Consider the following 15,048-nt stretch of genomic DNA (forward strand, 5'->3'; position numbering starts at 1 on the left):
CCCAGGATGAGCTAAAAATGCTGCTGGAAAAAGGGAACAACCCTGCCTGACATGTTTGCACTGTGACCTGAGCTCATATGAGTGAAGGAAAACTAAACAACTAGGCAGGGAAAGACTGAAGAAAGCTTTGCATCACTGCTTACGCATCCTTCATATTTGATTGATTTATTTTCTGGCATAATGTGTTTCATGTCTGTTTTGTTGCCCTAGCTCACCAATGTCACACAACATTTATGTAACTCGCCAGTGGCAACACTCAGTGATGTCACCCAATGGTTTGTCAAGATGCATTCTGATGTCCAGAGAAAACGGTGAAGCTAAGGAGGAGCCAGTCCATCACACAATGGCCACGCCCCCAAACACATCCCCTGCTTTACGGTCTACTTTCCTCTATTAATTCATCAGGAAAATATTTACTGAGTCAATAAATGAAGTGAGAAGCAGGGCCGTTTTCACATAGACTTCAACAAAGCCTGACTTCTGTTTACAACCAGCGGCGTCACCCCCTGATGGTCATTAGATAGAAGCAGGTTAAAGGCTTCAAACTACAGATCCAAGTCCATGGTAACTCCACATGCTCATTCTTGTGTGCGGGGCCATGGTTCATCCAATTGCTGTTCTGTTCACTCACTCTGTGCGTGAGTGTGTGTGTGTGTGTGTGTGTGTGTGTGTGTGTGTATGTTTGAATCTTTAATGCAGAGAGCCTAATCTTTATTTAATCACAAACTATTCCTAGTGCTTCCCTGACAGAGATGAGTAGGGAGGGTTTAGATCATAAAGCAGCAGAGGGGATGTTTGGTTGACAGTGTTGGGTTGCCAGGTTGGATTGTCCTGAGGTGTATTAGCACCCTGTTGGCAACTGAACTCTTTGATTGGCAACCCACAGTTTCCACAATGACAGAGAAGCTTTCTGAATGAGGTCGAATCAACAGGGCTGAGCAAACAGGGCACAGAGTCAACATGCAGACAATACACTCACCAACACACACACACATCTTTATTGATGTCGGGCTCCACTCTGGGTGTTCCCATTTATTTGCTCCACACTGTGTTGTTGTTCTTTTTCTTTGTTTACAACAGCATGTCAACTCACAGTGAGGTGCGTGTTGGGTCATAGTCTCCCAGGTTTGGAGAAATGGAGACAGGTTTCGTGCTGCGGCGTGGCAACAGCCAGTAAGAAAATGTCCCAGTTAGAGCCTTAAAACACACACGATCACGTAATATGTTCAATATTTTATCTGGTTTTATAGAGGTAAAGACGTTTTATTTGGCATGAGCGTGTGTGCGTGCGTGTGTATGTGTGTGTGTGTGTTTCAGTTTCAGAGGTGTGTTACACTTTCAAGTCCTGCAATTTAGTGTAACGTTCTAAAACTTTGGACATACGCACACTGAAAACCCTTTAAGCATCATCTGGCTCATTGTTTTGGCAACGCAACAAGGAACTTTGGTTCGGTTGGAGGCCGGCTGGTCAACACCATGGAGCTCTTTGCTGTGAAGCTAAATATTATAGTTATTAAAGAATAAAGTGCCACAGGGAGGACATGGACCAACCCAGATATAAATATCAACCTAGTTTGTCATACTTTGTTCAGCACGTTAATCTTCGCTAAATACTGTTGACCTTATGACTCATGAAGCTTTTGTTGAGAGACACTTGGAGCAGTTTAACATCCCTGTCAACCTCTGTCGTCTCATTTGGACACCCAATGAAAACCCATCTTTGACATATTTGCTAACATATGTTATAGACTAATGCACATGCTAACCACACACCTTATTGAAGCCATCACTGTGTTTGTCACAGCATGCTCAGACTAACAACTCTAAAAATTCACGTTGTGAATGAGTTGACAGTTGGTGACGCCCACCAGAATACAAATGATGCAGCTATTAACAATTAGATTCATTCAAATCGAATTTCCTCTCACCTGACTCCTGTTTTCTACTGCTGCTATGTGACAAGCTTAATATTAAGTCCAACTAATAATTAAGAGAGCGTATAGATACCTGTTGTCTTTCAGTCTATATAACTGATCATCAAATGTTCACCCCTGGAGCTGAAAAGAGGTCTGATAAACATCAGGTGAATCTCACCTGATAATTGGAATCACCTGATTCCAGTGAAACTATGTCACTTATGTCATTCAAATGTGGAACCTTCAGGGATTTTTCACTGAGAGATTTCTATTTCATACGGTTAGGGTTAGGGTTAGGTAAGTGACTCATGCACTGCACAGTCCATAAAACGCTTGCCTCTCTGCCCAAACATCATTGAAGCAGATATGTTCTCGCTGCTTTCTCGCACATTTCAAAAAATTTGGCTGTAGCCTGCCCAAGCAGCAGAGCGATTAACCAATTGAACAGTCATATAACATCGTATATTGCTATTTTATTTACCCGATGATGGTGATGATGAATAAAAAAGAGGATTCTGGCCTGTGTTTACAGTGACTAGTGGACAGTGCTAAAAATGGAAACACTGAGAGGAGGGCATTAAATTAATGCGAGGAGATAATTACTTGTGGAAAAAAAAACAAAAAAAACACCTAATGTGTTTTCAGCCCTCAGCAAATGCGTCAGTATTTCCTTCAGCGTTTGCGTGTGGAGGTGATCACAGAGCGATAGCAGCAGTACAAGGTCTCCCAGCGGAGGGAGAATGGCTTTTAGTTTCTTCTTTGAAAAACAGACAATGCTTGACCTTGTTTCCTTGCACTGTAACCATTACGCACGTGTCTGCTGTGTGAGCCTGGACGTGCGCGTGTGTGTGTGTGTGTGTGTGTGTGTGTGTGTGTGAATTGACGAGGGGATGCTGTCATCTTCACACAGGATCATGGGATCCTCTCCTTCTGCTGCAGAAATCCTCCCATCTGTCGCTACTAATCAGCAGAGAGCAGCTTCTGGTTTTCTACCAGAATGACATGTCTTTCTCTCTATCTCACGCACACAGGCACACAAACACACACACACATAGATTACACTAATACTGACACAGCAAAGTAAACCACAGCATTTCATGCCCCTCTAGCCATTTCTCATGAAATCACAATGCTCTAATTGTTGTTGCCTGTTCATTTCTTTTTGACTCGCTTCAAATAATTCAAAAATAAACATTTCAAAGGTCTTATCATTACTTTTTCTAAAAAAAAAAAAAAAATGGAACAAATGACTATGGATACAAAGTGAAAGATGTCTCTTCTGGGTCAAACTCCCACCTCAGCAGATGGACTTTGTATTACCTCCCACTCTAGTTTTTAATTTGTTCTTATTCAAGTCATTTTTATCACCCACAGATTCACTGTTACTTTTTCACTCTCACCTTTTGAATTAGCATTTTTATAGCCAAAACACACTGCTGTTCAGCAAAACAAGTTAGAAAATGAATCATATTTATTGGATGAGCAGATATGTGGCTACATGGCAATGGAACAGCTGGATGCAATATAGCTTGTGTGCCTCCTCCTCCTCCTCCCCCAGAGGCATCAGCCTCTGGAGCTAAAGACCACTAGAGTCTGACTCTAACATGGAGTGAGCCGCATTGACTCCCATGTTCAAAGTTCAAATGTCCAACTTTACAGTAGAAATAAACGTGGGACAAAATAAGTCTTGGCTTCTACAGTTCGTTTCCTTTTCACCCATGACAACTGCATGGGTGAATTTGTGCATTTTGCCTCTTCCTTATTTACATTTCATCAATGCTTAAAGTTATGTATTATTGAGGGCGTGGCCTCAAACCAGTATACATCAAAGTCTTGGCCCCATCGCTTTGCTCATTTTGGATTAGCCTACATATGGGCCTGGAGCTACTCAGTCTCAAAACCACTCCGCAGAAATTTGTCAGTGATGCTGCAAAGGCTACCTCCATTTTTGCAAATATTATATATACACCATATCTAATTTATTATGTCAAAATGTTGTCTTGTTGCCAAAAAATAAAAAGGAAGGCATCTTTAAAGTAATAAACAACGCCCTGCCATAAAGTCTCATTTGTAATGAATAAATGCTTACTTCTGTCAGAGGTTCCAATCTTGAAGAATCTCAAAGAGCGTGAGTCAGTAATAAATGTTGAGTCAAGAGAGTTAATAATGCTGTCAATGTCCATGGATTTGGGATGGGATGGTTTGCGTTGATTTCCTCAGATTTCCTCTTAAAAAAATCCCTGCAGCGCAATCTAACAATAGCTGCTGTATCATGAGACCTCTCAGAGGTATTTGTGTATTGTAGCATGAGGAAGATATAAATAGTACTCTTTGTCTCTCTGCCTTTCTCCCCGTGTCAAACAGATGTAATAGCTAATCTCAGAACAGAGACTCGGGCCCATGCCAAGCCTGTGCTTGACAAGAATGAAGAAAATAACACAGACGGGAAAGTGCGGGGTTGAAAAGTAGGAATGTGCAGACCGGAGGAGGCGAAAGAGTAGGAAGACGGGTTCGACCTTGTTAAACAATTACAGCTGATGGCAATGATGACTATGGCATGTCACATCTAGTTACTTTCAAGTGAATCAGACTCAAGACTCAGACTCAGTCTTAAGAGAAAGTGGCTCGACAACATAAGAACAAAGGCCACTCTGTAGCTATGGAAAGTTATTTCTGCTGTTTCCCGAAATGACTTTTGACATAATGTTTGGTTGACATAAAGGAACTATGTCCAGTTTCAGGTGAACACATATTTTTTGTGGATGGAAATCTCATCTGAAAGTGAAAAAACTACTCACTAATAAAGCTCAGGTATCTGCAGTGTTTCAGGAGACCAGGTTGAAACGCTGTGAAATATGCTTCTATGTCCGTCCGCATGCTGAGAGACGGATGGATGAGAGCGCTGAGGCCTTGCATGGAGGAAAAGTCCAACTCTCTGCTGGCAATGTAGTCACCTGGAGGTTTGTCTCCTCTCTCCTCAGGTCTGTCCTGCGTGCCTGTCCTTCCACCTCGTCGGGGCTCCTTCTATGTTGAAAGCGGGACGGGCGTGTCCATCGGCACCGTGCTGACCTTCTGGTGCAAGGACGGATACCAGCTGGTCGGCAGCGACAAAATCTACTGTGACGTCAGGAATGGCAAACTGCAGTGGAGTAACTACCCACCTGTCTGCGAAGGTTGGCAAGGGAGTTGGACTTTTTTTGCCAAGTATTTTCAAAATGAAGCGTCATCTAGCATGTGAGCCTTTGTTAAAAGGGGAACTGTTGTGCTTTCCTGAGTTTTCCCTTTGCTGCAGAGTTATAGAACTTTTTTGTGCAAGTAAGTAATGTATGAGTTCTCAAGGTTCAAAGTACATGCCAAAGGGCAGCATCAACACCTCTGCCTGTGTGCTAGGTCTTTTGGCGTCCCTATGTGAGTGCCACCCACCTGAAAGCTTCGAGCAGCAAAGCAAATAACTACTTGAAATCAATTAGTTTTTTTTTTTTTTTGTGTGTGTGTTTGTTTGTTTCTTTTTCTTTACCATGATGGAAAGACATCGTTTGTGATTTAGAAATCTTCTCTTTTAAAAAAAATCTTTTGCTCCGGCCAGTTCCTCGTGGCCCATAAGTGTCTAGGTGGCACACATGACAAGGGCTGGATCAAATTCTCAAATTCGGAAATGATAAGGAAAGGATCGCACTTTGTACATTTTCACTCAACATGCAAGCATGTTGTTTCAAATCGACACAGTGCTGACTGGCGAGAGAAAATAGCACTCAACTTTTCCTGCATTCATAAAGCAGAAGTAGGGCTAATGAGAGGTGGAAACAAGGAACACTAGAAACCCCACTGACATTTCATCTCCACGTGGAAAGCAAAATAAATGAAGCCATGTTGGAAATGGATGTTGTTCTTTTGTTTGCTACGTGTTTGATTTAACATTCATATCATTTCTGTCCCCCCAACAGCGATCCCCAGGCCAGAAGACCGTGGACTGAGAGTGGCTGTGCTGGCTTCAGTGGTGAGTGGGATCGTCATCCTGGCTATGTCCCTGTCCTTCCTCATCTGCTGTCTGCAAGAGCGATCCAGCCGTGACCGTGCCAAGAAGGAGGGACGGAGCAGGTAGGAGGAGAAGGAATGCGAGCAGTGACCCTCAATACAAAACCAGCGGTAGAATTTGTCCTTCATGTCGAGACTTTGCTTGTTCCCCGACTTTGTCTCTGGAGTACTGAGACCAGTAAGGTGGTGAAGTTGTCTCCTCCACAGGCGCCGGGATAAGCACTCCGCCCGTCGCAGTGAGTGTTGGCTGGAGAGAGAGGAGGGTGAGTGGGAAGCGTTCCCTCCACCAAAGATCTTCCACCTGTCGCAGAGGATGAACCCCCGTCTGGCTCCCGACAGCCCCCTCTACCTGACCGGGGGCCTCAATGGATATGAGAACAGAGGATACCAGAGGTACACCATCAGCTGTCTCACAGGAACCAGTTCAGAGCAAAGTGCCAGTTGTTGATCCCAACCTGTATCTCTTCAGTGTTTAAAACATTCCTGGTTCCTGAGGTCATTCATCCAGGAATTAATATCACAGTATATGAGTCAAGGTGGGAGGACAGTCAAACATGACACCAATAAGAGAACAGGAACGAGCAAATGGGGAGAAATAAAGCTACCTTCAAAAACCACTCACACTGTGCCATGGCGCTCAAATCAAAACGAATGCCCATGCTCACAGATCTATCACAGTAATCCACGGTCATCTGTGCACATCGACTGAAAATAGTGCCCATTAGCGTTGCATTCCAACAGCTTCATTCATTTTTGGATGTGGTACCTGGAATTACCCGAAAGCTATCAGCAAACACAGAAATGCACAACGCGCTCAGTTACTGTTGTTAAATGGCCAAAGTTAGTCCAAATCCTGGCCTCCTCAGCAATTTAGAACTCTTTGAGACAAGCATCAACATCTTCTAGATTCTTCTATATGAATCCTGTGAAAGTATCCAAGGTCTTAGTCTCACAGAAAATGAGCCCTAAAACCAGCAAGCAGGACTTCTGGAACTTTGTGGTGATAACATAACGTGCAAGTCACCGCCCTCACACATGCAGCAAACTCCTCCACTTGAATGTGTATCAATTTATGGATACGTATTAAAAGAGTGGAAAAGTGTAAAATAGTATTCCTTTCATGTGAAACATTTTTATCTTGTCTCTCATACAGGAGTCAGGAGAGTCTGCTGAAGGCCTCCCTGCCTGGACTGTACCGCTCCGAGTCCCAGTTGTACCCACACGTTGTCCTGCAGAGGGTCCCAACTCCAACAGCGCCCTCCGCACCTTCCGCACCCTCTGCTCCTCTCTACCTCCACCTGCCCCCCTCCTCCTCTGCTGCCTCCTCACCCTCCCACACAGCCACCAACAGCCAGCCTCACATCATGGCCCAGTACCCCACGCCCACGTACCCACCAAACCCCAACACGGCTGTGCCCGTCTACCCCCACCCGACACCAGCTCCCATCTACCCCAACCCTAACCCAATACCACAGAGACCATGGCAGTAGCAACGTCTTTCATACTGAGGCAAAACAAAACGCAGACAGTGAAACCATCCAAGCAGACATGGAGCAAAGGTGGAGAAAAGCACATGCAGCCGGTGTAGAAGATTCCCCTCTTACTGCATGCTAAAAGTTTGGACTCCACCACAGGGACCCAAAACCTGAAGAATTATTACCCCCGTGATTTTCACTGAACTGCTGCCGTGCTCTGCAAGAGGGGGTCCTCGCAGAGGGTCCTGCTTTCTTTTAGCTGAAATGAGCAGAAAGTTTCACGCAGACTGCTGGCAAAAGGCATGGACAGTTGTACTTTAAATTGTACTAATATAGTTCGTCCTTTGACGTTTAACAAAAAATAACCTGCAAAGAGGGACTTTCAACAAAGGCTGCCACTGTGTCAGCAGCTCTCAGAAACGCTGATTTGATTTTTTCCTTTTTTGAATAGTTTATATTTATGATGTCATTGGTCCAGTCAATGTAATCTAATTAATGCAATATAGAAACAGTATATTTTATTTTAGAGCGACAGACTTAACATCTGCGGTCTCACTCCTTTTTAACCAGAGCCATGGGATGTAGTGATGTAGTAAAAAAAACTTTTCAGCTCTGTTAATGTGTCCTAGATTGATGAGCAGGATTAATGGATAGAAGGCACACAATGATTAAAAGGCTGCTGTCGCTGCCACCAATGAATGGAACCAATTTTGTGCTGTTTGTATGGATTTAATAATACGGTGGTTGCTATAAATTGATCCCGCCTTTCTCACCAACATCATTCCCTAAATGTAATATAAAAGTTGATTCTGTCTGCCTGTTTAATTTCTCTGTCTACTGCCACAAGTTATTCTGTCAGATAATTGTTAAAAACAAAAAGTTGTTTTGCGGTTGACAGTTAGATTGTCAGAGCCTCTGGTGGAAACACAAATAGTGAGAATAGTGATTGTGATGGAATAGTCATTATAAATAATTATCAAATATTGAATTTATCAAAGTTTGGTTGGAGCCCAGGATAGGTTTAAACTAGTTGCTGAACAATTCATCAAAATTGCAAAGTGGCCAAATCAAAAGCTGCAAAAGACACCCACTTTTTTAAGACCCAACAAAAATAAAATAATTTTAATTTTAATTTTTTCAGTGAGAGTGAAAATTAAAAACTACAAAATGCGAAATCGAATTTTAACTCATAACACAACCAATATCTGCCAAAGTAATCACAATATGTTTTGATTGATATGGTTCAGCTTCAGTTTTTTTGACTTACAATTTGACAAGATCACAACACAAAACGCAGTGGGAGGAGCGCTGTGCGTTGGGCACACCGGAAACAGAAATGCACTGATACAAAAGATATATAATCTTTGGCCATGAAACTGAAGGATGTCACCCTGTAAATTCAGATCTTCAGACATTTTTAAAGAAACGCCTCACCCTGAATCTTTGTTGTCCGTCTGAGCGGCTGTGTGTAAAAGTATTTAAATCATATTACTGGGTCAGTCGGTTCACACTCTAGTTTGGGGATTTTTTATTTTTGAATAGAAAAACTTGAGTAGAAAACACTAATAAATCTGCACTTTACATTTTTTAAGGCCGTTGGATTGAACAGCTTCGACTCTTACCCTAAACTGTTGTATGATTATAAGAATGCCATAAAAGCTGAATAAAGAGAGGTCTGTTTAGTTCAACGGTTCACGTCAGTGTTTTTTCAGCGTGAGTTATCTCTGGGAGAAGAGACAGACGGGAGGGAGATCGATGAAGGAATAAAAAGGAGGGGAAGGGGGAAGAACAGAGGGATGGGACATATATGAGGAGCAGGACCTAATCCATCATGGTGTCATGACAGCTGAAAACGAGAATATGACCCCATTTGCTTGCGGAGAGACAGTGTCACATGGAGAAGATGAAGTGCTTCGTCTGACTGGATTTCACCTGAATGACGGTGCAGACAGAAGTTTGGATGTAATGGCAGCTTCATTAATGCCTGACTAAAGAACAGCAGTATAAAGCTGATTTGGGACAGAACATTATATAAATAATTTGTAGATATAATCACACACATAACACTGCTGCGGCGAAGAACAGTGACGGGATGTGTAGAACTATAAACCGTGTAATTCTAAAATAAAGGTGAGAAACTGGCTGTGTCTTATTTGGAGCTTATCTGTTGCCAAGTGTTTGCTCATGGAAAGATTTGTTGGATCTCTTTTACAAAGAGTTTGGTCTGGACCTGCTATCTGTAAAGTGAAAAGTTATGATTTGGTACTATGAATATTCATCTTCTCTGGAGGTTAGAAATGAATTACTAACATGATTAGTTTGTTGTTCAATTTCTCAGTTTCACATAAATTTCTCTTTTAAAATCAAAGCACAAAAATGAGAATTGATTGCGCGCTGATTATATGAGAATTACTCTCACTGCTGCTACACTGTTGAGATACAGTTGCACTGATTAAATAATGCGTCTCTGAAAAGGAACTTGTGTCCTATGAATCAGCAGACTATAATGACCCTCTTGGACTTTGGCAGGGTTTGTGCAAGTGTGACGCCAAATCAGAGACTGTCGCCATGCCAGCGTCACCTCTTGACACTTTTAGCCAGATAATCGCAACACAGTCAAAGCGCGCTAAAGCTATCGCTGAGCACTGTCACAAGCAGGTGTGGGCCGACATCTGGGATTACAGTGACATGTTCGTCCTGATCCAGGGTTGGTTGCTAACAGTTTGCTTCTGCTGGGTTATTCCACCGAGTTACAGTTCAAGTTAAATGCAGTGGCAGCAAGGGGGAACCTCCGATCTTTTAAAGTTTCGGTTCGTAAATCAAGAAATGGAAACGCACAGCGGTCTAAATCAAGCTGCAAAATATCACATGCTGTAAGAAAAATCTTTGCTCTTCTATATCACAATGGCTTGATGAGATTTGAGCCCATCACGCCACTGAAGGACAGTACATACTGCAGGCGCTGAGTGTCTGAACGCCAATTCAACTCAATACCTCGAAGGAACTGGATGGCTGCTCTTCTATTAGCCGAGCTGCTGTCAAAGTCCTTGATAGATGCATGCTCACTCATGGAAAACTTAACAAATACCAACCGTTATCTTTCTAAACTTTTGTCTTGCAGGTTTTAGGTCTGAATCTTTTCTACCTGTCGATATTACCAATCGTAGTCATTTGTAAAACCTATCAGGACGATTTGCGCATAGCAAACCGTTCAGGTAAGGAACGTTTGCTTGAGACTGCCCACAAAGCTTTTTGCAGGGAATGCTCTGTCAGTAGAAATGCGAGGTCCTTTTCAGATCAACATTCATCAGCGTTTGCTGACAGAGCTAATATATGTCTCTTTTGAAGAGCTGTTTGTAAGTTTTGCAAGTTCAGCTTCAAACTTCCTCCCTTGAATTACCAAGAGCTAAATATAAAGTCTGGTCTCCGCACCGACCACCTCTACCTGCAGTAGGCCATGCCCATGTCAGTGACAGAGGCTGTTAGCAACTCGCTGTTAATTGGTTTCAAACTAAGTAGAATTCCAAATATCCCTTGCTCCGGTAGTTTGCCGATTAGTCCCAGTTGTCAGTATGGCTCAGCCCGTCCTGCCTTCTGCAGTATCTCTCTCTTTCTGGCCAAAATGGCCATTGACAATTAAGAAAGCCAACTCAGGAGACAAGCGAACACTTTACCGCACGATGGAGTCAGTCCTGGGAGGGGTCGCCAGTTTGCTGGGACTTTCTGGGCAGTGGAGTTATCCGGTGAGTGTTTCTGTGACATGGGAAGGAGCAGAGCCCGGACCAGATCCAGGAACTGCACTGACAGGTGGAGGTTAAAATTTACAACTTCCAGCATTATATAGCATTATAAAAAAAAGGGAAGAACATGAAAACTGACCATATAGAAAGGTCCCAGGCCTGGGAATCGAACAGAGCACCTTCTTGCTGTGATGCAACAGCACTAACCACCATGTTACCATTCTGCTGCAAAGCTCTCCCCAGACTTTTCATTGATCTGGGGGGACGTCAACACCACAGATCCAGAGAATAGAGCAACAAATACCTTCAATACCTGTTCAACCTGATTGGGTGTCCCCTGCTGCTGACCTGCATGTGCATTGAACACTACCTGGCAGTGATGAGGCCTGTGCCTAGGAGGGGGGAGTACCGAACAGCTGTTTCTGCTGCGAAGCGGGCAATTACCTTGCCCTTCTGTATGGGCACAGCTAAGAGCTGTGTTCAAGTTCACCTTAGAAAGTCTGAAACTGTCATGGCAGGGAACAGCCTTTATGCTACAAAATGCCTCACTCTTCCTGAGGACAAAATAACATGACCTTCCTCCTAAACACTAATTGCAGGTTAAAAGGCCACGACAAAACGCTGACTTAAAATAAATAAATAAATAAAAATAGGAGGAAGGTTTTAAGGCCATTTTAAAACTAATTTTGTTTGCAAAAACTCACCTGTAGCAGGAAAATCCCCATCGCAATTGTATATGTATATATATATATTTTTTTTATTTTACAGTTTGATGACACAGGTACCATCATCATCATGTCCTCCCTCTTCGTCGTAATGCTCGTCTGCCTTGGGGCCGTGGTATGGTCACTGGGTCAACATAGCCCCGCCCACACTACTCATGGAAATCTGCGACACCCTGAGTCACCCTGAGTCACCCCAAAACAGACGAGCAGTGGCTAATGTGCCGGTCTTCCCTCCCAGCCCTCCCATTGTTTCCTCTGGTTTTAGATTTTTACTCCTGTCACAGAAATTTGGAAAGGATCATGTGTCATATTTTTTCATCATCTCAAGCATTGCCCTCATTGGGAGAGCTCATCGGTCATCTGTTCTATTTCGCCAAGGCCAGACAGATGTGCTGTCATCGTCGGATAAGAGGTGCACTTAATAATAGAGACAGCGCTGGCATCACAATTTCAACATCAGTAAACGATGAATATCTTATTGGCTTACCTTTCTTCTTAGCTGTTACAATATGAGCCATCACTAAAGAAAGAAATACAATTTTCGAATTTTCTTACTATGCATTCAAGCTGAAAGTAGCATAATGATTGATCAGTAAAAGCCAAAATTCGGAGGAAAATTGTACATTATCATCAGCGGAACATCCAACCTCTATCACAACAGCTACTAGATTTCCATTAATCCTACAGGCTGAGCCAGATTTTCAAATATTTAGCCTTTTTAGAAAAGACAGGTCTAAACGTGTTTGCAGTGAATCAACAGGGATGAAATAATTTTCGTGAAGTCAACGTTCTGGAAATCTTATAAATCTTAAAATTTTTATATTCTTATATTAAACGTTAAAACCTTCGACAGATTTTCTTTGCAATGTTTAAGTATATTCAGATATCACTTCGTTGCCTTCATCTTATACGCATTTGTCTTAGAAGAGATGGATGCATTTAGTTTATATTTATTCCACAATGTAACTCACATGTGATTTAAATATTTCGAGCAAATAAAGAGCTGTGTATAGGACCCACCGCTAATGATGATATCACAGCAGTCAAATTGTGGTTATAGACAACACAGAATTTGGAACATTTATGAAAAAAATATGTTTTACTTCAAGACTTCAGCATCCATATTCCTTATTACAGCAGATACACGAACAACAATTTGCACGTACAAATATCAGACATTCTGTTTTTTAACAGCACGGCATATTCAGTACGTTCTTTGCTTTAGTGTCCATTTCAAAAGGGACTGGCAACAGCAAATATTGTCCAGTACCAACACCTTTGCTTTTAAAGCCAAGGAGAGTGCATAATGGCTGATTTGCGGTTGAACCGTGCGCTGAAACAACATGTGTTCGAGGCGACACAATCACATTACGCTTTCAAGACTAAAGGAGCCAGTGATTAAACCAGAGTTTACATATGCTGTATGAAGGCTAGTCACTGGGTTTAAAAATAAAATCCACCCTCATATCCTCTTACACCATTATTATCAGAACACAGTTTAGGAGTTATTTCATGATAAAATATCAAGGTGTGTTTGTTTAGTTTTTTTAAATCTCATTTTCCTTTTCACTTAGAAGCAAGGTCACAAGTGGTAATCATTCATGTTTGTACCTGCAGCCCTTGCTTAGTCCCTCAACCTACCTTGTTGCTACATTGTCAGTGTTAAAAAACTGGCCTCTCTGCTCTGCCTCGCCCCTGATGAGATCCAGAAAACCTTTTAGGTGGAGTATTAAGAGAGGCTGTTGTGTTAATGTGACATTCTGGAATAGATAAACTGCAGCGATACTGCCTCCCTAGCAACACAAGCACTCGCTAATTTCTGTGCAGTCTCGAGCAAATTCAATATTGGGGCAACAAGCGGGCTCTCCCTCCTTGACACTGAAAAAGTACTGTCACATTCATGGTGGACATGATTTTCCCAGGAGTTCTGTGTACAGTGGATGACCTTTACAGAACTGTCGGGATTACAGTAAATATGTGATATGTGAACACACATTATAGGCATAGTAGGGCTCAGTCCTCTAGCGCACATTCAATATGAAAACAGAAAGAATCTTTTTCTCTATGGAAACCTTTTTCCTGGATTTTTTGACAGATGTGGCTTTCACCTTCAGCCACTTATCACATTCTTCTGTTAAAGGGGAGGCTTTATAATTTCTGAAAAAGTTAAATAAAGTACAACCATTCATCCTGGGCAGAGAAATGTAAACAGGAATGAGTATTCAAGTAATTAAAACAGATCCAACATAAATTTTCCCCTATGAAACATGTCTCCTTCGTGCCTTTTGATTGTGTTAGCACTGGCCAGTAAAGTCAGACAGTGTGCATTCATGGAGCCAAGTATTGATCTCCTATAATTTAGCAGTAAGAAAAAATTGGCCCCAGTCCTTTTCTAATTCTAGTTCTTAACCTTTACCAACAGTTGTTACATGATCTGGTTCAACTGCGGATACTCTCAGCATATATCACAAGACGTGGGCCTCTCAGTAAGAGCTCACCATAGTAAAATACTCACATGCCTTTGTGAAGATGGAAACAAGATTAGTCAAATGTGTCAGTAAAATGTGGTTTTAGTGTAACTGAACTAGCAGTGGTCCTAGGTGGGGTACAGGGAATTATAGACATTTTCATATTTGCATATTCAATAGTGTGGAATTCTCCACTAGGGCAGGGGTACATATTCATTTCAGCCTTTGTCAGAACTTACTGAGCACAATATCAGACAAAACGTACAGTATTATTATTATTTTTTTTTTTTTTTACACAATACGGACTCTTGTGGAAAAACAGCGTTAAAAAAAAAAGGAACAATCAGACCATGGTATGAAAAACGTTTAAGTCATCACAAGGTACCAGAGCTTTTGCAAGTGGCAAAGGTTTGAGAAGTTTCTGTAGCAGCACTGCGGTCAGAGTCTTGTTTTCTTACAGGCCATTTTTATCCTGCTGTAGAAAGGCTGGGTTCAAGCCCCTTTGTGGATGCTCAAGTGTCATCAAGGAGGACACTAGATCACCACAGGCTGCTCAGTGGCAATGATTCCTGTTTGATTTGAACTTCTATCCCGCTATGTGGCATCCTCAAGTACGTTTTGCTGCCTTTGGTTTGACTCCAGCGAAGGACTGGGACTGGCTGCAGACATAAGATGGCAGACCTCAACCC

The 15,048-nt window shown here is 42.3% G+C and overlaps 1 protein-coding gene across 1 annotated transcript; it reads left to right on the top strand.

The window, feature by feature from the left end:
- Positions 1-1,135: 1,135 nt before the first annotated feature.
- Positions 1,136-7,441, top strand: LOC115037213 (sushi domain-containing protein 3). The gene is made up of 6 exons (XM_029495711.1): positions 1,136-1,173; positions 1,964-1,990; positions 4,893-5,089; positions 5,861-6,014; positions 6,159-6,344; positions 7,105-7,441. Exons 1-6 carry the CDS (start codon positions 1,136-1,138, stop codon positions 7,439-7,441), a joined length of 939 nt encoding a protein of 312 aa, XP_029351571.1.
- The last annotated feature ends 7,607 nt before the right edge of the window (positions 7,442-15,048 follow it).

The sequence above is a fragment of the Echeneis naucrates genome, chromosome 23, assembly GCF_900963305.1.
Source record: "Echeneis naucrates chromosome 23, fEcheNa1.1, whole genome shotgun sequence".
Lineage (NCBI taxonomy): Eukaryota > Metazoa > Chordata > Actinopteri > Carangiformes > Echeneidae > Echeneis > Echeneis naucrates.